The following is a 27911-nucleotide window of genomic DNA, read 5'->3' on the forward strand; positions in this document are numbered from 1 at the left end:
CCTGAAAAGGGACTGCACCCCTAAAATAAGGCTGAGATACAGCTTCTAGTCAACATCTAACTGCAAAGGCTCCCTCTTTCCTCCTCTGGGAAAACCTCTGGCTTTGAGCAGCTCAGCATACAGAGTGAAGTACCTACAGAATGTTTCCCTAGATATCGAACCAATTGATCTGTTGGATGACATTTTTTAAACATCCAAATGTTAGCGGATTCTTATCAAAAACAATTTAGGACTTGAGCATAATACTAAGCTTTCATTTCTCAATAATAATTAGAAACTAGACATTATGTTTCTCAAGGCTATTCCTAGATCACTGCATGAAAACATCAGACAACCTATTTTTTCTTCCCATTCACATGGGCAAAAAAAGATACTCATTCTTTTCATCTGAAAGCCAAATCAGATCTATATAAGTATTATATTATAATTGATCACATCATTTGAAATTGGTCGGTAATATAGTATCAGCTTTACAGCCTACTCTATTTCTTACCACAATATTAAAATCCATGTTTTTACAACATTAATTGTTAGGACTTATTGATCACCATCACTTCTTTAAAAGGCTTACTAACGGAAGCATACCAAGGAAAGGCTTACAACAAAATCTTTGAAGTTACTGCACTTGACTTTGAATCAAAACCCCACAATCACACAAAAACATCAGGCATTATCTTTACTCTACAAACTTCAACCTGGGTCTAGAACTCAACGGCACATTATAACAGAACATGAAATCTGCCAGTTTCTCAAACAACCTTCTTGATTTACTTTTTTCTGTTTTCTTCCATTACTGCAAATACAGGATGTAATTAAGATTTTGTTCACAATACAGCTGTGAACAATGTTTTCCGTTCTCGTAGTTCAAAATTAACAATGATGTACAATAAGCACAAGTTAGCATGAAAGATAAAGGAAATTAAAATATTGTGTTAAGAAACAAAGACAATGGGAGACAAGAGTTTAGATGGAAAAGAAGGAAATGAAAGACATCTATGAGTCAATTCCGTTTTTCAGTACATGCATGACAAAAACAGACTCTATAGACTGGGTGGGGATAAGTAGGTTTACAGCTGTTAGTATGTAAAACACAAAGCTTATTTTTATATATTATTATTTATTAATTAGAAGCCCAGTGCACAAAATTTGTGCAGGATTGGGGGGGTGGGGATTTCAGGAGTCCCTCAGCCTGGTCTGCACCCTCTAGAAATCCAGGACATCCCTCTCACAATCTGGTTCGCTGGCTCCTAACCACTCGCCTGCTTGCCTGCCTGATCACCTTTAACCACTCTGCCTGCCTGATTGCCCCTAACCACTTGCCTGCCTGTCTGATCATCCCTAATCACTCTGCCTGCCTGCCTGATCACCCCTACCTGCTCACCTGCCTGCCTGATCACCCCCAACCACCTCTGCCTTGGCACCCTGCCCACCACAGCAGCCGACTTTGCTTTGTCCCACAGCTTCATCTGGAAGGTCCTCCGGAAGGACATCCAGAAGGTTGTTTGGGTGTCCTATCTAATTAGCATATTACACTTTTATTATTATAAATTATTGTATTGTTTTCTATACTAACAATTGTAAACCTACTTTTGTCCTACCCTTTATTTTCATATATGTTACCATATTTAAATTGATTCAGAATATAAACTAATTAACTAAACCAGTGCTTCTTGACAGGGGATAATCCGGGGTTCTTTGGGAAATGAACAGGGCACTTTGTATAATGGCACTTAGTGGCCAAGAACCAGAGATGCGGGACATGCTGTACAGGGCAGGTCCATACAATGAAGAACTGTTCCAAACTAACATGACTTTAATTATAGATATCCAATCAGACATTTATGCCTAGACGTGTATATAAACAAAAAGCATGTTTTTAACAGTCTGAATAACACTGAATTTTCTAGGTAAATCAAGGGAAGACTGCTTTTTGAAGAATTTTAGATAAGTTATTCAATATTTCATAAAAGCATACCACAAAGGCACCACCATTCGTAGTGTTTGCATTAGTAATAAACCACAGTTTCTGATCTGCATTTTGTACTTCCCTTTTCACAGTGTACATGACTTCTTAGTTATTTTCTAGTCTAGTCACACCTGAGTGTTTACATACTAAAATAGACATTGTTTAATTATAAGTTATTTTCATTCTCTCTCTATGTTCCACTTATGGAATTATACTGATAATGAATTCTGAAAATAGGTAATTATTAGATTATATTACATATGAAATTTCATTTCAAGATAGTAGAGGGTATAATAAAAATTATCATAGAGGTGGAGTTGGGTCTAAGAGAGCAGAAAATCCTAGATCTAGAACAATTATACACAGTTACACACACCACACACATACATAAAAAATATTTTTTAAATATTACGCTTAAGACCAACGCTGAGATTCTAACTGATGAGATACAAACAGGTTCAGAATCACTTTCAATCACTATGGGGATTCTATCTGTAGCTAAGGCTGAAAAAACACTAGACTAAACCAGTGGTCGGCAAACTGCAGCTCATAAGCCACATGGGTCTTGCGAGCCACGTTTGCCACTCTGTCGACTAATGAGTTTGCCGACCCCTGGACTAAACTAAAAAGGAGGTCATTCTATGTGTTAAATAGATGAAACAAGAAAACACTATTCTAGACTTATCATTGAACTATCGCACTATAGCATTAACATTTTATAATATTGAGGTGAGGGAAATGTTTCTAAGCAGGACATAAAAACCAGAAACCATAAAAGAAAAGTTTAATTGCATATTAAACTACATAAAAATAAATCACTTTTGCACATCAGAAAGAGAAAATCTAATACTATACACAAGATTGAAAGATACAGTACAAACAAGAAAAACAAAATCTAAAACATATATGTAGACAATGCTAAAGGTATCTAAAATGGCAAGGTCTTACAACATAAATAAAAGCATGAATATTTCAATTTTAAAAAGACAAAGAAAGGTATAGGGCATCATTAAGAAAAGCATGCCTAAGAAAGAAAAAGCAAACAAAAAACAGAAACCATACCAATGACCAAAGATAACATAGGTGACCCATTATTTAGCAGAGTTGAATGAAACTGACAATATTTAGAAATGTCTAGGCTAGGGGTGTCGAACTCAATCAGAGAAGGGGCCAAAATCTAAAATCCAGCCTAAATCGCGGGCCGAATGGTTTACTGAACAGTCATAAACTGACAATGTCATAAACTGACAGCGGAGTGCAGTGATGACAGCGCGGTGCGGGCCACATTGCAAGGCCTGGCGGGCTGGATTTGGCCCTCGGGCCTTGTGTTTGACATATGTGGTCTAGGCTATGTATGTATAGGGGAGTAGGGACTATAACCTTATTAAATAGAATTGTAAGTTTCTCCTAATTTATGCAGGTTTTTGGTAATGAATATCAAAAATTTTAGTGTGCATATTGTTGGCACAGACGTAACATTTATAATGCAATCAATCCTAACATTTTTCCTTTTTATTAAATTTATTGGGGTGACACTGGTTAACCAAATTATGCAGGTTTCAGGTGCACAATTCTTCAACACATCATCTGTACACCATATGGTATGTTCACCACCCCAAGTCATGATTTTAAGAATACTCATGGTAAATTTGTTTAATATACTGAAAAGCTGGTAATAATTTTTCCTACTTTTCCTTTACGAAAAGGCTGTTTCTACGTTTCTCCTTATACTTTCCCAATACTGTTTGAATTTATATAAGTATCATGTATCATATTTATAAAAGCAAATTATCCTATGTCTAGTAACTGTGATTTAGGGAGAAGCATTTTTATATGAAAGAAAAAGCAAAATTACTGTTTAATAAGCACAACTTTTTAATGATTAATTTGGATAACCTATAATTCAAAGAATGGTTTACATGTATAATATTAGTATTTAAAAAACACTTCAGTGAATTCTCTTGGTGACATCAATGAAATATTTTGTAATATAAAGACTCAGTAAACTGTTTGACAATTTAGCTTTGTTTATGTTTGGTTTTCTTAAATACGTGTACTACCAATTACATGCATTTTGCATGTAGCAGGTGTTCAATAGATATCTCATAATTTATTCTAAAACTAGTACCATTTAGGAGGTATAATTTTCTGTATACTTATCATCAATTATTTGAAATTAAGGCCATCCAAAAAGCCAAAGGACAGTAAACTTCTTAACCATTGATTTTAAACAATGTGTCTTGATCTTGATTGCTTGATTACAAGAGGAGAGGAATGATGTAATGTTACAATAGAAACAGAAAATTAATTTACTTTTTCATTTTTACTCAAAATAGCCTTTGCACTACTAACATAACATTTCCCTCCCTCCTTGGATACAGCTCAATAACACATTTAAATGCTGTTAAACCTAGGTTTCGGTTGGAATGAAAACTCAATTTTGAGCAGCTTATTACTGTGGTGGGTGAAAAATGAGAAAGGTCGGAACATACTGAATCTGTTTTTGGTAAAAAAAAGAAGATCTAATCCATGACTGGGCCCAGTAGACAATTATTCAGTAAGAGGAATGGACTCAATCTGTAAGGCAGCCTCTCAATAAGTAAAATCTATAATTTTGTAATATCCATTCCCAACAAATATCTAAATTGTGTCAAAATAGGTTAGAAACCTGTCCAGGTTAGGTTTACACAGAAGTAAAAATTTGTATTTTCCTCAGGTGTTGGGTCACTAAGGATGAAGGAACTGGCTTAAAATACATCACACATTATTTTAAGCCAGCTTATCCAACAATTCCATCTGTGATTAATAATTACCAATTGTTAACAATTAATAACTGAACCACCCATGTAAAAACGTGCAGTGACTTTTTCTCACCACATCTGCAAGCGACCAGCTACAGAGATTTCCTAAGGGCGAAGACGGGGAGAGGTGAGTTCCATGCAACTCACAGGGAAAAAGGACCAACAGTTTTTCATTCACTCACAGACCACTTAATAGCAAGTAAATCATATCTCCTTCTCCATGCCTCAGATGTAATCCAACACTGCATTACCAGGTGACAGATAAAGACCTGGGAAGCTAGAATCTGGGAAACGGAAGCGGGAGAGCTAAGCAGGCTGTCTAACCAGCTGCGCTGACTGACAGGTATTGATTAAAATCTTACATGAAATCTCCTTCCAGCGTGCTGGAGACGGGTGACAGACACGAGACGTATCGCTTTAAGAGCTACAGAAAGCTGTATATACGTAGAGCCAGAGCACCTTCCCACTGGCCTTACTCAATCAGACAGGTCGGGCCAATGTAAAGGGGTGAGGCAGCAGGATGGGCACTGGCACAAGTTGATGGAAGAGAAGGAAGAAGAATCCGCTGTTACTTCCTGGGGAAATGGCTAATGGAGAAGGCAAATGGTAAGAAAGGACTTCAGTGTCCCAACTAAGCCAACCACCACCTAGGGCAGGGTGCAGGGCCAAGCCACTCTGCCAGCTGTTTTCATCACGTTTTCCCGAAACAGAGCCACACTCCGTTTCACTCACTCATTTCCGACTGTGACAACAGAACTGAGCACTTATGACAAAAAGTCCTATGGCCCACAAAGTCTAAAATATTTATTAACCAGCCCTTCGACAGAAAGTTTGCCGACCACTCTGATCTGGTGAGAGGTCATATCAAGATGGAATGAGCTCGTTGATACCTGTTTCCCCGAAAATAAGACAGTGTCTTATATTAATTTTTTCTCCCAAAGTTGCGCTAGGTCTTATTTCCAGGGGATGTCTTATCTTTCCATGCGCTAGGTCTTATTTTCGGAAGATGTCTTATTTTCGGGGAAACATGGTAGGTTTTATATGGAAGGGCCAAATAAATCCCTCACGTCTATGGACTTCTAATCTTTGAAAGAAAACTTCCATACCAGATGCATGTCCATACTGAGTTCTAACACAACATGGCAGGGGAGGCGAAAGCATTTTACCTCCCCAACACAAGTAACTATCTAGTGTTCAACTCCCCACGTGAACTAGCAGGGCCCTTGTGGCTGAGAGGGTTAGCCAGTTTCTGTAAGTCAGAGCTTGGAGGCAAGCAGACAGACTGCAGAAACAGGACAGAGGAGGCTACCTCAGAGGACAGTTGCCTTCAAAGTCTGGTGCTCAGGAGGAAGGAGGGGCTGCAGATGGCATCTCAAGGAATTATTAATGTACAGATGCCAACTGCAGTCTCAGGAGAAATGGGGTCACTCGCCAGACAAATGGAAAATGAGAAAAGAAAATCTCAGATCCCCAGACATCGTTTAAAAATATTTTTTTATTGACTTGGGAGAGGGAGAGAGAGATAGAGACATCAAAGATGAGAGAGAATCACTAGTTGGCTGCCTCTTGCACGCCCCACACCGGGGGGATCAAACCCGCAACCCGGGCATGTGCCCTGACCTGGAATCGAACCTTGATCTCCTGGGTCATAGGTTGACACTCAACCACTGAGCCATGCTGGCCAGGCAATCCACAAACATTTTTAGAAGTAAAATATGTAAATATGATTAAGTAATTTTAACCTTTATACAGTATTAGCTAGGAAGCCAACTTCTCCACAGAACACTCCGCCCGTCCTAACCGTCTAATGCCTGGCACAGAGGTCTTGCTGAAGTAAACAAAAGGCTTGTCTTCTTCATCAGCCTCACTTTGGTATGATATTCTAGAAATCACTTTATCAAATCACTCTATTCAGAGCTTAGTAGTATGAAATTCATCAAACATGAATCAAATCATTCTATAGCTAAGCATAAAATATAATCCCCAAAATATGATTCACATTCTTAAAGAGGACTATAATTATCAACATAAAAGAGCCTCCCTCGGCTAATATAGCACTTTTTAAAAGCGTATAAATTGCAATTTGATGCAATACTCAGCTGCTTCTTTTGCTCAGCAATTAATTCAAATAAAAATGTGCATATTATGAATCATATTAAATCCAACCAAGATGAAATAATAATTTGCAAATTTATTTGAAACTGATTTTTTTGCTATCAATATTTCAAACTTTAAGAATGTTGTTTTAGCCCTAACCAGTTTGGCTCAGTGAATAGAGTGTCAGCCTGTGGACTGAAGGGTTTCAGGTTCAATTCTGGTCAGGGGCATGTATCTTGGTTGCAGGCACATTCCCAGTAGGAGGTGTGAAGGAGGCAGCTGATTGATGTTTCTCTCTCATCGATGTTTCTAACTCTCCCTTCCTCTCTGTAAAAAAATCTATAAAATATTTTTTTAAAAAAGGAATGCTGTTTTATAAGAAAACTTCACCTGCTCCTCCCCTTTGGTCTCATAATCATCTTGATGCTCTGATCATGCTAATACAGAAATAAGACTGGCTCCATACCTAACTCCTCTATACACATGATGCCTCATACTAAGGCACTTAGAGTAGTACAAAGGCACTGATGAGAAAATGCGTTGGCCAATATCAGAAACAGTGCTGTACACAGCAATAAACATACCCCTGTATGTGTACACTGTATCTGAGGCACAGACTAACAGACTGGTGATTATCCGCCACTCCCAACACACGCACAGAGATCACCTCTGGAAGCAGAAGTAGAAATGGTGGAGAGAAGCTGGGGGAACACTGTTCCTTTTTAATCTGCATTATTTTATGTTGTGTTGGTTGTTATACTGAAAATGTATCCTTATATTGCTTATGCTTAAAAACAAAAGGTACTGACTCCATCCTTATGGGCACAAGGGACATTACATCCCATAATACCCCAACAGCCTCTCATAAAGAACTCACTGACAGCATCGCCCCACACATCACACGTTCAGCGAGAGACCGTAGTTACGTCCCCCTGGGTGAACGTATTATAGGTTTTATGCTACAAACTCACCTCCTCTCTATCAATTTCCACGCCAAGTGCTTGTGCCTCCTGTTCATTATTGTTCATAGTTCAGTTTGTCAGTTTAATTTTCGGCTGCTTTGTAGGTATCCACAATAATTACAATATTTAATGCTGTTCCTTACGGTCGAGCTAAACACAGCAGTTTAAATGCATATGTTCTGGCCAGTCTTTGGCTCCCATCCCACCTCCACACACTCCTCCACCCCCACACACACTCACTGGCGTTATATAAGGTATCTTTCATCTCACCGGGTTATTTCCCATTACCTCCCACAGTATATCTGATGGCGACATTATTATTGATGCCACAGTAAATAGCTAATATATGTGATAAAAACACATAGACTATCATGAATCAAAATGACATATCCACCCACCACACTCCCTTGACTCATTCTAATCAGATAACGGGTTTTTCTCCATTGTACTGCGAAAGGAGAAGGTAACCTGGGGAAAAACACTCATGAAAATAGAGGAAAATCAAAGTAAACATTCAGGCGATTAAGAACAGAAAGGATGTTCATCTAAAAGATTTGTGTCAAGTGAAATGTAAATTCATCAATTCTATGTGTCATCTTCTTAACCTGGAGTCCCCTGGCATATGCAGCTCTGCTTCATGTGAATAAAGCAGCCGAAGATCACCATAAAGCAGTCTTTCTAGAATTTCTGTTGTAGAAAAAGTATGGGATTGTTTTCATGTTTTCCTTTTGTTATTACTATTGCTGCTGATCTTACCTAAATCCGGTATGTTTCTAACTTTGACAGAATTTTTGGTTTACAAAATGAGGTAAAAATAATTTAATTTTTTCAAATTCCCTATTTTTATTAGAAAGGCGTTATTCCTAACCTTTTATTTTTATATATGTTGTTTTGTGTTCCTTAGGGAGAGAGTGCATCCTTATTATAAAATAAGACAAAAATCTGGAAAATACAAAAGAAAAAGGGAAATAATACCTACTTAGAATCTTAGAGGAAGAATAAAATTTAGGATTCAAAGAGAAATTAAAAGTCTAAATTCTGACTGCTTCGGTTCATCTCCCAAACTCCAGCACCTACTAGCTATAGGACATTTAGTAAGCTGCTTGCTAGCCTATTGCTAATAAGTTTCCTTATTAATAATATGAGCATAATAATAGTGACCAAACTTCTCAATATTCCCATAAAAATAAATAGAATAAAACTGTGCCAGGTACGTAATAGATGTCTAATAATACAGATTAGGAAATGGAGGCCCAGAAGTGTTTTCTCCAGGATAATTTCACTAGCTAATGGCAGAATTGTCATAGAAATGTGGGTCCTCTGAGTTTTTTGTACATTTTAGTTTCTTTTTCCATTAAGACCACTCTGGAGAAATCACTTTCAAGAGAGAAAGTGAGATAACAGAAAATCCCTCAGATAAGCATGGCCTAGATTTTAAAGGAAAAGAAGAAGCTTGAGGGGGAGGTACATGTGCATACACAGACACACACACACACACACACACACACACACACACACATACACCCCACACTAAAATAAGAAGCAAAAAGGATAGGTGGAGGGTGGGAGCAAGTGACACAGACAGAAAACTTCCAATTAGACTTTTTTATTACGACACAATTCATTAGAGCTTAATTACATTTATTACATAATTAATCAGAAGGTTAGAAGTAAAGGTCATGTTGAATGTTAATTATACATCCTTTAAAGAATTTCAAATATGTTAACAGCAGTACTTTCATAGACTGTCGGTTGTTATAAATTATCTCAAACTCTTGGAAAGCAATTTGCCATGATCTTTAAAAATTCCAAATGCATATATCCTTTTACTAATCAATACAGCTGAGAAGCTATCCTAGAAATTAATTTGTGGAAGTGTGCAAAACTATGCACAAAAGAATGCCCAGTATATTAACAGCATTAGGGAACACTGGGAAATACTTAGGCATTCATTAATGGGGAAATTACTCTAATTTTGTGGTGTATTCATAATGGAAAAAGTGGGATGATACCAATAGTTCCTCAAGACAGATTATTAAATGAAAAACAAAATCAAGGTATACAAGGATTTGTTCCAAATAACTTGTATCTGTGTGTTGCTGTTTTGTTTTTTTTTAAATAAAGGATATAGGTATATGACTATGTTTACTCAAAAAATACTCCAAAGACACTTAACAGTAGTCATCTCTGGGAAACAGGATTGAGGTCAGGAGGACAGAGGATGGAGAAGAGTAAAAGTTTAATTGTCTGTCTATTAGTGTGTGTGTGTATGTGTGTGTGTGTAACGTATGTAACTTTTTGCCATATACATATGATATTTTAAACTAAAAGAAAGTAAGCTGAAATAAGGCAAAGGTTGTGCAGAAGCAGAAGGAGGCCACAGGCATAGCGGAGGACAAACTGGAGTTGGAGAACCTGAAGGTAAGTCTCACTGACAGCGGTCGTCCTTACCTGGCACTTAGCACCACAGTATTTGGCCACTCGGCACTGGGAGCATCGCATCAGTTTCTCCTTCCTGTGAACATAAATAATCTCACGTCAGGAAACAAGAACCAAACCTGGGAGAAGGAAAAAAACAGAGCAACATATGGGCGCCGGCGTGTTCGGCTCACTCCATCTGGACGGTCCCTTAAGATTTAGGTTTTTGCATTGATGATCATCTTTCCCCTTCAGTGTGAGACATATGCAAAAAAGTGTTTTTGTTTGTTTTTTTAATATACTTTATTGATTTTTTACAGAGAGGAAGAGAGAGGGATAAAGAGTTAGAAACATCAATGGGAGAGAATCATTGATCAGCTGCCTCCTGCACACCCCCTACTGGGGATGTGCCCGCAACATGCCCTTGACCAGAATCGAACCTGGGACCTTTCAGTCCACAGGCCGAAGCTCTATCCACTGAGCCAAACCGGGTTAGGCGAATGTTCTTTTTTTATTGTGATAGAATATGTTTAACATAAAATTTACCACTGTACCATTTTTAAATATATACCTCAGTGCGTTAAATAGATAATTCAAGGGCCAAAATGGAGTTAGGCTAGGCCCCACATCAAATGGAGACTTAATTACAGTTTCAGCTCTCCTAGAAACAGAAGCTTTAACCAGTCAATGAGGGACCTCCAGAGCAGCAAAGGTTGGTAAGCTTCCTGATAAACCTGCCACAGCTTAGATCAGGGGTGGGGAACGTCTGGCCTGAGGGCCGAATAAGGCCCCAGAAATCATTGGTCCTGCCAGGGCACTCAGGGTGAGTTAATTAAATGTTTGATCCAATTTCGCAGGCTAATTTTTAAGCTGATAATTAGGTGTGGCCCGAAAATGCTGTTAAAAATATCCAAATGGCCCTTGGCAGAAAAAAGGTGCCCCACCCCCAGATTAGACCAACCAACCATGAGCCCTTGAGCAATTATCACTTTTCTCTTTGGGGCAACAACATCTTGGTAAGGTTTCCTGCAGAGAAAAAATTTGGGCAGCAGAGAGAAAAAGAAGTAGCAGAAATAGAGCACCAGACAATCTTTGAAAATAATTCGGTTCTCACCTGTGGGTTGTAACCTGCTAGCAGGGTCGCCTAAGACTATCGGAAAACACAGATATTTACATTACGATTCTTTAACAGTAGTAAAATTACAGTTATGAAGTAGCTACGAAAATAATGTTAGGGTTGGGGTCACCACAACATGAGGAACTGTATTAAAGGGTCGAGGCATCAGAAAAATTGAGAACCACTGCTCTACGGTATATGAGGAATACTGAATGTCATGATGGGCACACTCTTGAGAATAAAGAGCTCCATTTTTTAATGGGAAAAGCCAAAATAACTGAATGAAATGTAAAAACAATTTTTAAAACAGAGACCACAAAAATATTTCCTTAAAGAAATTTTATATTTGTAAATACCTTTGGCATTTCAGAATCCTGATTCATTAGACATGTAACCATTTACGTGCCTGTTCCCCATAAAAATTTCTGAAGCAAATGAAGTTTTGTGCTATGAGAAAGAGATTATCCCAAAAAACCATGTTATTCCATCCAATAGTAGTGCAATTACTTTTACTCCAACCAAATAAAATGTTCTGGAGAATGCTAAACATAAAGTATGCCCTTTGGCATAAATATTCGTGGTGATACAGTAAAGGGAGCTTCCATTTTTGTTTGGAGATGATAATTACGTTGGTGTGGGCCCAGAGGCTTCTTTTTTAAATTAAAGAGATTCACATCCACCATCCACCTAACTATCAAACTGTTTTTAATACAAAGCAGCAAATGTGGGCAAAATAACACAGATTCCTAACACAGGAAAGTAGAATGGGTGTGGATTCATTTTTCTGTGCTCCCTATAGCTTTATGTCACATTCCTCACATGGAAAGTACAAAACAAGGAAATGCAATGGTTAATATTTCAGGGGAAATGAACCTATAATTCACAGGCACCATGCCTTCCTTCCTGGGATAAACACCGGCAATTTAGACCCACAATGGCACTTAGAGAAAAAGCACAGCCAAGTATGTGAGCCACAGTAACCAAGCAAGGCAGACCATCTTACTGAGGCACTTCCCTTCCATGTCCTCAGCCCCCTGAATGAGAGCTGCCGTCCTGTGGAGACGGTGCTACCTGATGAGCACACACTCAGGTGTTAATTCGACAAATGTCCCGTGACTGGCCACCTGGGGACACCACCCTGCAAGGTCCTGGGTAGGTGGCTGGCAGGAAGGCACCACAGTCACTGCTTCACGATGGAGAGGACAGACCATCACCATCACCATCACATGCAGAATGAGCGACCAAAGGTTTAGAGAAATGGCACAGGCTGTGGGGCCGAGTGCAGAAGAAGGAAAAGTCACTTTCTGATCAAGAGTGAATGGGAGCCGAAACTGGTTTGGCTCAGTGGACAGAGCGTCGGCCTGCGGACTGAAGGGTCCCAGGTTCGATTCCAGTCAAGGGTATGTACCTTGGTTGCGGGCACATCCCCAGTGGGGGGTGTGCAAGAGGCAGCTGATCAATGACTCTCTCTAATTGAGGTTTCTAACTCTATCTCTCTCCCTTCCTCTCTGTAAAAAAAATCAATAAAATATATATTTTTTAAAAAGAGTGAATGGGAGAGGATGTAGGGCTGTTCTGAGAACAAAGGATGTCCCCATACCTAAGGAGAAAAAATGGTTTAGCAGTTTAGAGTTTAAAGTCTGCAGCCCAACTGCTTTAGTCTGAGTGTGTCCCCCAAAATTCACATATGGAATCCCAACCCCCAAAAGTAATAGTATTAGGAGCAGAGGCCTTGTAGGGGGTGCTTAGGTCATGAGGGTGGAACCATCACGACTGATTACTGTTCCTATCAGAGACCCCACAGAGCTCCCTGACTCCTTCCACCTAGGACACCACGAGCAGACACCCGCTATGAAGCAGGAGGAAAGCCATCACCAGAATGTGACCGTGCTGGCCCCGTGATCATAGGCTTCTCAGCTTCCAAAGCTGTGAGACATAAACTATTGTTTAATAAGTTACTCGGTCTATGATATTTTATTACAGAAGCCCCAATGAACTGAAACATCAAGGCTACTACTGCCTACCAGAAGTATCCTATGTAACAAAAGGCTACTATGCAAATAGAACAGCTGAAAAACAGGTCGCTATGACAAGCAATGACCACCAGGGGGCAGACCCTCAATGCAGGAGCGCCCACAGGGGGAGGCCACTGGGCCAGAAGCTGGACTCAAGGCTGGTGAGCACAGTGGCAGTGGCGGGAGCCGCTTCTGCCTCTGTGGCAGTGCTAAAAACATCCCCTAAGGAGTCCTGGACTGCGAGAGGGCACAGGCTGGGCTGAGGACACCCTCCCCCAACGTACAAATGTCATGCACCGGGCCTCTAGTAACCTTGTAACAGCTCTTAGCCTCAATTTTCTCCTTCGTAACATCGGGATAAAGTGAAAACTGTTGGGTGGCAGGAACCTCTCCGCCTCCACGGCAGCACTAAGAATGTCTGACTGCCAGCTTAGGCCATTAGTCAGACATCCCCCGAGGGCTCCCAGACTGTGGGAGGGCGCAGGCAAGGCTGAGGGACCCGCCCCCCCAGTGCACAAATTTCATGCACTGGGCCTCTAATATGAGATAATCTATGTCACGTTCCTGCTAACAATGCCAAACAACGGCTTGAAATTGAATCTACTGAGTACATTTTCAAAGTGCTCAAGTTAATTCTATTTTTATGTCATATCTCAAAAGAGCTTCTTATGTGCCTATGCCATGGTTGCTAAAAAAGCAAAACCCACATGGGCCACAAGCCTGGTCACCTCCATCCAGGCAATTTTTTTTTTTTAATTTCAAATTTTGACTCACATCATAAGTGTTTTTCCTGCTCAATCTACATACTCTGAAATTTCTATCACTGCTATTTTTTATTTGATTAGCAAGATTAACTTTAAAATGGCCTGATTCAAGAATCTAAAATCATTCATGAAAGTTTCAAAATGTGGAAATTAAAACCAGAGAAGACTGTTACAACTTCAATAATATTAAAAGGCAATTATAACTTCTAATATTTTGTTTGCTTTTATGTGAGATAATATCTATTATAAATTAAAGAGAAAATTGACATTTTTACAAGAGCACACATTGAAACCTCCATTATGTAATGATTCTGTACAAAATTGGACCTTGTGTGCTGCAGGTCGCTCTAATGACTGAAAACGAGGGACTTAGAGGAGCTTTTGGGGCAGAGCACCTGAGTGGACTGAAGAAAGCTGGCACCAAAATGACCTGCTGGAGAGGGATCTGTTCTGGCAACAACATCTGTGTTTCTCAGGAGGAAACCTCTTCAGCCTCATCTTATAATTCAGTTCTGATAAGTCTAAGAAACATACACAACTTCCCTAAGTCTTCTTGAAATACAAAATTTAAAATAAAAAAAAATAGATATGAGAAAGGAGAAAATAACTGATTTCTTCCCAAAGACTGAAATCAGATACCCTTTAAAAATGTAAGTACTGCTAATGTACAAATCACACAGCATATATAAAAAAATAAAGGTACCAAGGGCCATATTTCAAAGAAGATATAAGAATCTTGCATCAACATTTTCATCAGTGCACTATAACCTAAGCCCTCAAAATAGCAAAGATTGCTCCTTGACTTCAGCTCCAGAAAATACTATGTCACTATTCATGGGTTATCTATCATGCTTTTTCTAGCTAGAAAATGACACTTAACAGCACCATGTTTCTATTTTAGTTTTAACAATGAGAAAACCAAAGCCAAATTCACTCATAATAATCTGTTCATTTCAGAAGCCTGGAAGGATCTTTTCCTGCCTGCTTTTAAAATTTGCTCTTTTATAATTAAGTATAAGACTTTGTTTAACCTTTAGCTATAAATTTCCTCAAGTCCTTTTGAAAGTAGGCAATAATAAAATCTCAAATAACTCATTCTCTCTTTTGGAGAACAAAATGACACTGCTTATAAAGAAAGGTGCCAAAATAAAGAAAACTTAAAAGTCATAGAATTAAATGATAAACCTGTCAATGCACCATAATTATAAATTCTTAACAATTTTTATAAAGTGTACTAGAGGTCTGGCGCATGAAAATTCATGCACTGGAGGAAGATGGTCCCTCAGTCCGGCCTGCCCCCTTTCACAGTCCAGGAGCCCTCAGGGGCGGCAGGCGACCTGGCTATCAGGGGAAGGCAATGCCCCCATCACACCTCTGCTGCTGCCACTGCCAGTAGTGCAAGCCTAGGCCTGCCCCAGTTACCTGAGCCTTCTGAGGCTTGCCTGCACTTGGGCCAGCCCTGGGCGGTTGGGGAGCTGAGGCGACTGAGGGACTCTGGAGGCAGGCATGCGGAGCATCAGGACCCACCTGGAGGCAGACCCGGCTGTGGCGTGCACCTGCCTCCCCTGTGGATGCCACCATCTTTGTGAGAATGTGACAGTCGATTAGCATATTCCCTCTTTATTAGATAGGATGATCATTGGCTAACAGCCAACAAGTGAGAGTTAATAGGAATGAGGACAAGGTGTTTACACCTGTGTGGTCCTACAGGAAACAGGTGATATGGCCGATACAAGGCTCACTCACACTCGAAATTTCAACTTCACACATTCTATTCATCAAACACCCATCTGAGTTTGAGAATATATTATAGTAAAATGTAAACATCCCCCCCCCCAAAAAAAAAAAAAAAAGGAATTTATGACTGCCAGTCATTTGTAACAGCATGAATGACTTTAATGAGATAATCATTTGCTTTTCCCCAAATACTTAGTTGAGATTTCAGGAACAAAAATTTTGTTTTGAGTAGTTATATAAAAAGGGGCAATTATTACTATAGTATTGAATATTTAAAGGCCTAGAGGGGGAAAATAGGAGATATTATGACAATGCACCAAAAAGGAGGTTAGAAACATACTTGGTAAAATTAAGTTATTTCAATGGATAGAAAAAAGATTGAAAAAAAAAATGTTGAAATTTTTCTTAAGAGTGATATGAATTTTTCTTTGGATGATTCCCTCCCCTCCCCCCTTTTTTTTCTCTTCACCAATACATTACTTTACTTCTATAGTCAAGTAAACATAAACTTGAAAAGGCAATACAGATTACTTAAGCCTTAAACTGTTTTTGGTCTAAGGCAGAGCACAAGAGAGACACCTACAAACAAACAGAAAGAACAGTGTTAATTATAATTTAGCCCAATGTTTGGATTAGTAAACACAAATACATGTCTTATTTAAACAAAATTTAAATGGAGAGCCATTTGCCAATATACTCACATATATAAAACATTTTTGGGGTCCTTCAGTAATTTTTAAGTTCAAACTGAAAACAAATAATTTTGAAAATCATTAAAGATTTGGCAATGTTAATTCAAAATTAACACCCAGAAATCTGGCATTTTTGTACACCAATAATGAACTCACAGAATGAGAAACTACAAAAACAATCCCATTTACCATTGCAACAAAAAAATTAAGATACCTAAGAATAAATTTAACCAAGGATGTAAAGGGACCTGTACTCAGAAAACTATAGGATGCTGAAAAAAGAGATAGAGGAAGACATAAACAAATGGAAGAATATACCGTGTCCATGGATTGGTAGAATCAACATCATTAAAATGACTATACTACCCAAAGCAATCTATAGATTCAATGCAATCCCCCTTAAAATACCAACAGCATATTTCAAAGACCTAAAACAAACTCTCAAAAAATTCATCTGGAATTAAAAAAAGACCCCGAATAGCTGCAACAATCCTGAGAAAGAAGAACAAAGTTGGAGGGATCACAATACCAGGTATCAAGCTAAAGCCACTGTTCTCAAAACTGCCTGGTATTGGCACAAGAACAGACATATAAACCAATGGAACAGAATAGAGAACCCAGAAATCGACCCAGGCCATTATAAGCAATTAATATTTGACAAAGGAGACAAGAGCACACAATGGAGTCAAGACAGTCTCTTCAGCAAATGGTGCTGGGAAAATTGGACAGATACATACCAAAAAAAATGAATCTAGACCACCAACTTATACCATACACAAAAATAAACTCAAAATGGATAAAGGACTTAAACGGAAGACAGGAAACCTAAAAATCTTAGAAGAAGCTATCGGCAGCAAATAGCAGACATTTGCCATAACAAAATCTTTACCCATACAGCTCCTAGGGCAATGGAAACAAAGGAGAAAATAAACAAATGGGACTACATCAAAATAAAAAGCTTCTGCACAGCAAAAGAAACCATCAACAAAACAACAAGAAAGCCCACTGTATGGGAGAACATATTCACCAATGTTATCATCGATAAGGGTTTAATTGCCAAAATCTATAGGGAACTCATACAACTTAACAAAAGGAAGACAAACAATCCAATCAAAAAATGGGCAAAGGACCTAAATAGACACGTGTCAAAAGAGAACATAAAGAAGGCCAAGAGACATATGAAAACATGCTCAAAGTCACTAATCATCTGAGACATGCAAAATGACAATGTGGTACCATCTCACACCTGTCAGAATGGCTATCATCAACAAATCAACAAATTACAAGTACTGGCAAGGTTGTGGAGAAAAAGGAACCCTCTGGTGGGAATGCAGACTGGTGCAGCCACTGTGGAGAACAGTATGGAGTTTCCTCAAAAAATTTAAAATGAAACTCCCATTTGATCCAGTAATCCCACTTATAGGACTATATCCCAAGAAATCAGAAACACCAATCAGAAAGGATATATGCACCCCTATGTTCACAGCAGCACAATTTACAATAGCTAAGATTTGGAAACAGCCTAAGTGCCCATCAGCAGAGGAGTGGATTAAAAAATGGTGGTACATCTACACAATGGAATACCACGCTACTATAAAAAAGCAGGAAATTTTACCATTTGCAACAGCTTGGATGGAACTGGAGAGCACTAAGCAAAATAAGCCAGTCGGAGAAAGACAAATACCATATGACTTCACTCATTTGTGGAATATTCTGAACAACATAAACTGATGAACAAAAAATAGAGCCAGAGTTATAGATGCAGAGAATATACCCTCCAACCTAATAGAAAAGGCAGGGGAGGGAGGAGGTAAGAGATCAACCAAAGGACCTGTATGCAATGTATCTGGGGATAACCAACGGACACAGACAGTAGGGGGGTGAGGGCATGTGCTGGGGAGTGGGAGCAGCTGGAAAGTGTTCAATGGAGGGGAAAGGAGACTTACGCAATATTTTAAAAAATAAAGAATTTTTTTTTTAAGTTTCTGAATTCAGTAGTTTTGAGGTCCTATTTAGGTTGATTATATCTATCAATATTTACTGTAATAGAGATTAAAACCAATAAATTTTAAATGTTAATTCATTTAAAATCATAATCAATTACAAGTTGACATAATATATTTTTATGGAAAATACTTATATTTTCTGAAACAAACACGTTAGTGAGGAGCATGGCACTGTTTTACATTATCACAAATCTCTGTAATATTTCTGGCTTACCAGAAGGCAGATGGATTCTCATTTATGTTTTCTATTTCGACCTGCTGAATAATCGATGTCAAGTAGCTTCCAGGAAAGTCCACTGTATACCAGTGAGGGAATGAAGTTTTAAAAGGCAAATAATGTGTTCGTAAGATTACTGTGGAAGTTTCCACTTTGCAGAACCCCTGCCCGGACCCTGGGGACCCCACTTTGGCTTCTGCTGCTGGAGAGTACAAATTTCTGTGACAGCGCCAAGCTGTAGGAACGTGCACCTTGACTATTTTACATAATGGCAAATGGCTCTCCAAAGAGGCTAAAAAATGGGAATTACACTCCCGCAGCAATGTAATGAGAATTCCCTAAAATCCGTTATGTGGTCAACCCTTGATATTGTCGGTCATTTACTTCTCTGCCATGCTGGTATGTGTGAAATGCTCTCACTGCACTTCTAGTGGGCATTCTCCTACTGAGTAGTCAGAGTTTGAGCATCTTTTCATTCACCATGGTTTCTCCTATATGAATTACCTATTCATATCATTTACCCATTTTCTACTGAGGTGTCTTTAAGAGATTAAACTTATTGAGCTTAATTTCTTGTTGGCAGCATGCTTTGTAAATTAATTTCTCACAGACTGTCTATATTTAGTCCTTAACTACGCACTATAAGAGAATATAATACAGTAATAAACCATCAACATTGGAACCATATAGCCCAGAATTGAATTCTAGTTTACCATTTAGTAGCGTGTGATACAAAGCAACTTAATCTCTCAAAGCTACTGAACTGAAGTGAAAATAGTAACAGTACTAACATTACTTGGCTGTAAAGAGAATAAAACACATAAAACTTTTAACATTGTCCTTGATTCATAGGAAGTGCTCAGTAAACATTAGTTATTATCATCACTTTCATATTCATTTCAGCGATTTTTTTAATGGTAAACTCTCAAAAGTTTCTACATATCATTTAAAATACCACAGTACTGAGTAAAAATATTCCAGAAATTCAGAATTTCCTAAATTTTTCTGTTATTTTCAAGTCCTTCATATATATAACTATGATAAAAATTAGATCAAAAGTATAGTAACAGTACAAATTATTTACTGAAATATTTGTGGATGTAATTAAATAGTAATTACTTCTCAGATTAAAAGCAACCAAACATCCTATTTAATAAAGAGGTAATATGCAAATTGACCATCACTCCAACACACAATATGGCCATCCCCATGTAGACACAAAATAGCCAGTAGGGGAGGACAGTGGTGGATGATGAGACCAGCAGGGCAGAGCAGTTGGGAGGGACCAGGCCTGCAAGGAAGGGCAGTGGGGGTGACCAGGTGTTCAGGGGAGGGCAGTTGGGGGAACCAGACCTGCAGGGGAGGGCAGTTGAAGGTGACCAACCCTGAAATGGAGGGCAGTTGGGGGTGACCCGGCCTGTAAAGGAGGGCAGTTGGAGGCGACCAGGCCGACGGGGGAGGCCAGTTAGGGGTGATCAGCTGGCAGGGGAGGACAGTTAGGGGCAATCAGGCCAGCAAGGGAGCAGTTAGGTGTCCATCAGGCGGGCAGGGGAATGGTTAGGGGTAATCAGGCTGGTAGGCAGAAGTGGTTAGGGGCAATCAGGCAGGCAGGGGAGCGATTGGGAGCCAGCAGTTCTGGATTGTGAGAGGGATGTCCCAGATTGGAGAGGGTGCAGGCTCGGCTGAAAGACATGTACTCCTACCCCACCCCCCGTGCATGAATTTCATGCACCGGGCCTCTAGTGAATACATAACAATGAAAGTAGTGCTTTTGGAAAAACTGTTGCTTAGTCAACATGAGCTTTAAATGTTCTTAGCAAGGTAATACTCCCAGCCAAATAAATAGAAAACTTAGATATATCTCTACCTTATCTATGAAGGAAAAAAAGAGCCAGAGAGAGTTGCAGTGGTATTGAATACTTTTATTTTCCTACACCGATCATAGGAAAGGCTGAGAACATCTTAATCCTCAATTTCCACCTCCCGTCCACTCCTCAGGTCAGTAGTGAAAAGTCCTTCAACACAGGAGAGAAAGATAATTAACTCTTTCCAGGTAAGCCAACCCATTTTACTAAAAAACAATCTCCCTGTTTACATCTCATCACAGTAATAATCTTTAGAAAATGGAAATTTATAATTGATCAACCTTGGCTAAACTAAAAGAATCCCAATGGTAATAAATTATAACATCTCTTTTCCACCTGAGAAAATAAGAAACCAGTTTCTAAAATGTCATTACTCAAATGTTTTTAAAACGATGAGATAGTTTAAATGGTAAGTTGTAATTATCTTTTTTCTAATATAAAGATCTTTTGAGTGCCACATCCTTCCTATTGCTGCTCTTTATTTTACTGGGCCCATATAACCACTAAGGGCCCATATAACCTTTTTGTCCCATGAACTGGATAGGTTCTGGAGGAAGAGGATCAGTAAGACAGTTTTTGCTTTCAAGGATTGTTGATGCTACAACCGAAAGAGAGTAGCAGCAATAGCAGTGACACTTAGCAAGCACCTAGTCTATATTGTCAGGACAGTGCTAGATAGTTGTACGATAGTAGCAGATAAAGACTGGGAAATCACAAGTAATAGTTACCGGTCATCACAGGTTCCAGGGTACAGCCAGGGGGAAAGGCAGCTAAATTGGAATAGAGACAAAGAAGTGGGAATTCAGAGGCCAGGTGCTGGGTGGATGGATGTTCACATCACCAAGAACGAAGCCAGGAGTAATGACGAAGAAAGAAAAAGTGAGCCATGAATGTAAGGGATGGTCAGAAAATACGGTGACGAGGGTACAATAGTAAAGGCTTCAAAGGAACTGGCAATTTTGAGAGGAGAAGTGGTATAAAAACAGCAAATGGAGCAACAGGGATACACCTGTTCTGTTTCTCAGACCTTGCGGTACCTGGGAAACAAGGAAAATCAGCCTTGAGAGGTTCTGGAGCTCTGCCCTCAGGGGCAGTCAGGTTTCGGTTGGAGCAAGAAGAGTAAAGAAACATCCAGAGATCTTCAGGATACAGAGGTTGTTTGTTTGTTTTTAAATATATTTTTATTGTTTTCAGAGAGGAAGGGAGAGGGAGAGAGAGAAACATCACTGATGAGAGAGAATCTTGATCAGCTGCCTCCTGCACGTCCCCTACTGGGGATTGAGCCTGCAACGCGGGCATGTGCCCTTAACCAAAATCGAACCCGGGACTCTTCAGTCCATAGGCTGATACTCTATCCGCTGAGCCAAACCAGGTAAGGCAAGATATAGAAGCTTTAAACACGACAGAGCATGATCCAGGTGATACAGAAGAAAAGATGGGGCTGGCAGTGTGAAGAGGGGGCTGAGGAATTAAGTTAGAGTAGACACAGAGCCATATGGAGCTAAGAGTCTGGTATTAAAAGATAACTTCGGGCCCTAACCAATTTGGCTCAGTGGATAGAGCATCGGCCTGCTGACTGAAAGGTCCCGGGTTCAATTCCGATCAAGGGCATGTACCTTGGTTGCAGCACATCCCCAGTAGGGAGTGTGCAGGAGGCAGCTGATCAATGTTTCCAACTCTCTCTCTCCCTTCCCCTCTGTAAAAAATCAATAAAATATATTTCAAAAAAAAAGATAACTTCAGATAGTATTTGATTTCAGAGGCCATGCTCACTCACCTAATGCTGCTCCTAAAATATCCTTAATGCAAAATGGCAAACATTACAGCCCAGGTATGTAACAAGAATCCGGAAAGCTCGAGTGGATGGATACAGAGTGCTGCCAGAAGTCCCGGCATGCAAATGATTATGCTTTTCCTAATGGCGCTGCTCCAAAAACCTTAAAATGCTTCCTGAGGTCACATTTGCCACTCAATGGAGCAGTTTTGAAAAGAAAGTCACAAATAAAAAGAGAAAGCATTTTTAAAAGTGTGTTTGAAATGAACTTTCCGAAGTACATCTGTCTTTCCCAAGACACGGCTGCCATCAAGTCTGGCGTCCCTCAATGTTTATGTTACAGGACGCCAGGGAGATCCTGTGGGGCCGCCCCTCGCTGGGTGACTAGCTCACTGAGTTCTATGCAGGGGCTTGCTCTTGTGTTCGTTACCCCACAGGCTCCTGTGTTTATTTCACCTCCATGTGGTGCAGGGCCAAGGGTATATACAGGTGCTCAGTAAATATTTAGTGCAGGGGTGAGTGAAGCGGACAGTGTAGTCTAATGGTAACATTTACAAGAAGACCCCTGTTCAGCCAAATAACTGCTTAACCACAGCCAACCCCCCTTCAACACCGTGTAAACCTTTCACAGATGTATCCCTATTGATAGAGGGAATGGCCATAAGGAAAAGGGGCAAAACTTTGGGCACAGTATTATCATCTTAATACAAAAACCAGCACAATCGCAATGCATTTCTCCTCCTAAATGACAACCATCCAGGTGGAAAGGGTCGTGAGAGGGCAGCATCCAATTCGACCCAAGAAGAGTTAGTTCCCAGAGGCACATGCACACCAGCGGCTGCCTGCACCCGTCATGGGTAAGCATCTCCCCATCCTTCCTGCCCCTCTGCCCAGGAATCCTGCTTGGTGAACTGACAATAACTCCGGTCAGCAAACCCTGGTCCTCCTCTGAGGTCACAGCAAGTCCCTACTCCTCTGTTTCTACTCCTCTGCCCTGCACCTCACACGCATGTCACCTTCTATTCTGCTCTTGATAGCTACAATGCACAACAAGTCAGGTGAGAGTTACAACAGAAAAAAATCTAGGTTAACAAGAAGATAAAAGCATTAAGCAGCATTAGATTGTCTGGAAAGTGGATGTGATGATTGTCTGTAAGTGAACATCTTGAGGTGTCTGCAGGCATTTAATAGGAGAGCCTGATGAAGGGAGAGTCACAACGAGGTGAGGGAGAATGGAAAATGAATGGCTTGCTTTCACTGCACAAGTATTTCATATCAAGTATTTTTTCTGGGAAAAGTGGAAAATAAAATATACTACTTTGAAAACATTCTAATATGGATATACTCAATGAAAATATGCTCATTTGCCATCGTTGTATCTTCTTTGCTGAGATGCCTATTAAAATCTTTAGCCTATTTTTAATCAGTTGGTTTCTTATTGTTGATTTTTAAAAGTTCTTTGTTTATTGTGGCTAACAGTCCTTTATCGTGTGTGTCTTTTGCAAATATTTTCTCCTACTATCTGGTTTGTCTTCTCATTCTCTTGACACTGTTTTCTGCAGAGCACAAGTTTTCCACTTTAATGAAGTCCAAGTATGTATTTCAAATATCAAGTCTGTATTTCATTAATCGTGCCTACAGTGTTGTAGGTTTACTCCTAGGTTGTCTTCTAGGAAAGCATATAATTTTTCCACAGGGATTCTGTTTTTTTGCCTTTATTTTTATTTATTTCAGAGAAACAGAAAGCAAGAAAATCCTAATCAGTTATATTATTCCTCCCCAGCATAACATCCTAATAAATGAAACCCATTGTTGTTCAGGGAGAGGGTTACTCTAGCAGGCAAGTGATATATTTTTTTATTACTCTTATTAGTATTTACCTAAAATATTAGGCAACTCACAGAACATAGGTGTGTAAGTGATAAAACCAACCATCTCTACACACTGAAACTAAGTACTGGTTTCCTTAAAGAGGGAATCCAAACAGTGAGCTCTGACCAGTATACACGGAGGGAGACCTCCCACGCGCCTCCTCCCCATGGGGAGAGGAAGTTTGGCCGCATGTACACAAACCTGACTGCGGAGACGGCCCTGATGTCAGAACCCAGAACCAAGCGGGCGGCCTGACACCAAACACACAGCCCGGCCAGGCAGCACGGGAGGAGGCCTGTGTGGCGGAGGCGGGGCTGTAACCATCCCCCCAGCCTCCGACATCCTGGAAGGAACCTGGCTGGTTACAGGCTTTGAAACAGAAGTCAGAATTCATCAAAACCAGAAACCACCACCATCAGCCTGAACCCTCTTGCTGTCAAGAGACCGGACAAGACACAGCAGCAGCCCGGTCACAAAGGTAGCGCTGTTTTGTTAGTAAGAGGGACAATGTGGTCACTTGTTAGGTAGAGCCGTCTGAAACAACCAGCCTTAACACCAAGAAAGGAGTTCAAACTCCCTCCATTTTAAAGCAAAACAGAAGACTACCTTTCCACCACCATCCCCAACTGAGCAGCATGGATCTTAAAACATTCATGTTTGGAATGACACCGAAACCGGTTTGGCTCGTCGGCCTGTGGACTAAAAGGTCCAGGGTTCAATTCCGGTCAAGGGCATGTACTTTGGTTGCGGGCACATCCCCAGTAGGGGGTGTGCAAGAGGCAGCTGATGGATGATTCTCTCTCATCAATGTTTTTAACTCTCTATCCCTCTCTCTTCCTCTCTGTAAAAAAATCAATAAAATATATTTAAAAAAAAAAAAACATTAATGTTTGGAATGAGATCAATTTAACTACATTAACACACAAATCCATACATATAGGCAAACTACAGCAGAAATATGTCATTTTGCTTCATCCAATGTTTACGTTGGCCAAACAGCCACCTTCATACCAACATCACTCCTGCAGTCTTATGGGAAAATATTTTTTCTATTTCCCTCTAGCCTGAGACAAACTGACTCTTTTCAAAGCATTATCTGAATTGCCCTGAGGGATTCTCTAAAAGAAGACAGGACCCAATCACAGGATGTCCGTGTGCCTTTGAAAAGTTCCCCCATTTTCACAACGGACTCTATGCATCATTGCTTCATGGGGACCACCCGTGTGAGAAAGAGAAGGGGACCCCAATCCCTGGCTCTACCCCCTCTGCCACCACCTGCAGAATATGAGCAAGTGTCAAACGCCAAGAGCCTTCAGATGCCAAGACACGTACATCAGAGACACCTTTGGATAGAAGTAGCTTTCAAAATGGGATTTTAACAACACAAAGTAAGTAAGAAGTAGGAGGCAGTCTACCAGGAAAAAGGAAGACGTTAAGGGCAGCAAGAGCTTGGTGAAGAGTCTGCATGTGGCCGAAACCGGTTTAGCTCAATGGATAGAGCGTCGGCTTGGGGACTGAAGGGACCCGGGTTCGATTCCGGTCAAGGGCATGTACCTTGGTTGCGGGCACATCCCCAGTAGGGGGTGTGCAGGAGGCAGCTGATTGATGTTTCTCTCTCATCCATGTTTCTAGCTCTCTCTCTTCCTTCCTCTCTGTAATAAATCAATAAAAATATATTTTTTTTAAAAAAAGAGTCTGCATGTGGTGATTACTGCACCTCTTCACGCAGGGGCCTCGGGAACACACCCCAAAATAGGAGATCCTGTAGGAAAATACTCTTTTAAGATTGGGATCAAAATATAGCTGACTGATACAGATATACTGGTTTCTGCAAATCAGGCTTTATAGGGATTTTTACATCTATATCTCAGTGCTATGTAACATGTGTCCACTTTTCTTGATCTTATACTTCCCAGGAATTTTAGATTTACCTTCTCAGGTAATTAATCATTTATTATTCAAAGGGATTCTTCCCACAGGCTCACTTCCTAATTACATCTCGAACCATAAAGCTCTCTGAGCTTCTGCTTCTCCTTATGTGGATCATCAGAGGACTTCTGAATCAGAACTGGATGAATGTTACCAACAAATACGGGCACTCCACTTTCTGCATATTGGACTAATTCAGGGTAAGTTTCATAAAACCAAAGAATAAGCTATTATGGGGGAAATATCCTCTGGTGAGGATTAACAAGGAGGGAGGGAGGGAGGGAGGGAGGGAGGGAGGGAGGGAGGGAGGGAGGGGAACTGTGGTAGAGAAACACACATGCTTCCCCCTAAGGACCTCATATCCTAGTAGGTTAAAGTCCTTTATGGATTTGTAGTGACATGTCATCCTGTAAACTTTATTGCACAGACTATATATGAAACATTCAATGTCTATAAATAAGATAAACTAACATCAACTTTAAAACTATTTGTACAATCAAACATAAATGTCAAGCATTAAAATTAATGATTTTTATCTAAAAAATCAATCCATTGTATTTATGAATTTATGTATATTCTCGTGGTATCCAAGAATTCAAAATCTGACATTAAATAAGCCACTCAACAAGAACTAAAATTAGTCATTTTTATGCTACAATTTTCATCTTTGTCTTTTTTCTTAGACTGCTTTTCAAAAGAAATATAAATCAAAGAAACCCTTCAAAGATCAAAAAATCAAAAACTATATATATTTTTCTAATTGATACTTTTTTACTAAGTTTATTGTAGTGACATTGGTTAATAGCTCATGTGTTAGGCCAAAAACTATATAGTTAGGACCCATTCTCACAAAAACAAGTTCAACGGCTAAGTGACTAGTTTTAGGACCCTGTTCTCAGTTTAAGAAGGCGTTCATCCATTTATTCATCTAACAATTATTTATTAAGCCAGGTACCATGACAGGCGATAGGGAATAAGCACATAATCAGACAGAAACAGCGCTTTCCCTCACAGCGCTTAGTCTACAGGAAAATCCTATATAATAAAAGGGTAACATGCAAATAGACCGAACAGCAGAACAATCGAACCAAGTGTAATATGCTAATGATATGCTAAGGCTGCTCAACTGCTCGCTATGACCTGCACTAACCACCAGAGGCAGATGCCCTGACCGGTAGGTTAGTTTGCTGCTGGGGTCCAACCAATTAGGACTGAGATGAGCCGGAGGTGCCCTGGAGGAGCCTTCTCATGGTCCCTCCCAGGCCTAATCATGCACCAGCGGGGTCCCTCAGACTGGCCTGCACCCTCTCACAATCCGGAACCCCTGGGAGAATGTCGAAGAGCCAGGTTCAGCCTGATTCTGCAGGCCACTCCCCTTGGGAGGGCGCCAGACACAGGGCTCCTGTCTGGCAAAGCACTGGGGCAGCAGCGCTAGCCTCTCCAGATCAGGGACTGATTGGGCGCTAGCCATTGGCAGGCACAGTGGGGCCTGGATGAGCAGAGGGCAGGTAGGAGCTACAGGCGGCTGTACTTCGGAATTTGGGCCGATCCCTGCAGGTCTCCCTGAGGGACCCCACCAGTGCACAAATTCTGAACCAGGCCTCCAGTAATTTAATAATATTAATAATAAACTAAAACAACGTATGAAGTGCTATTTACAAACAATCCTTATAGTTACA

At 40.1% G+C, this 27911-nt stretch overlaps 1 protein-coding gene across 1 annotated transcript in view; it reads right to left on the minus strand.

The window, feature by feature from the left end:
* SMYD3 (SET and MYND domain containing 3) overlaps nucleotides 1–27911 on the minus strand; it is a 457100-nt gene that overhangs the window by 331676 nt on the left and 97513 nt on the right. The window contains exon 2 of the mRNA XM_084868939.1: nucleotides 10278–10341. Within this exon, the coding sequence (XP_084725065.1) occupies nucleotides 10278–10341 (64 nt within the window). The remainder of the gene's footprint in view (nucleotides 1–10277; nucleotides 10342–27911) is intronic.

Source organism: Pipistrellus hanaki (genome assembly GCF_964339955.1).
Source record: "Pipistrellus hanaki genome assembly, chromosome: 20".
NCBI classification, from domain to species: Eukaryota; Metazoa; Chordata; class Mammalia; order Chiroptera; family Vespertilionidae; genus Pipistrellus; species Pipistrellus hanaki.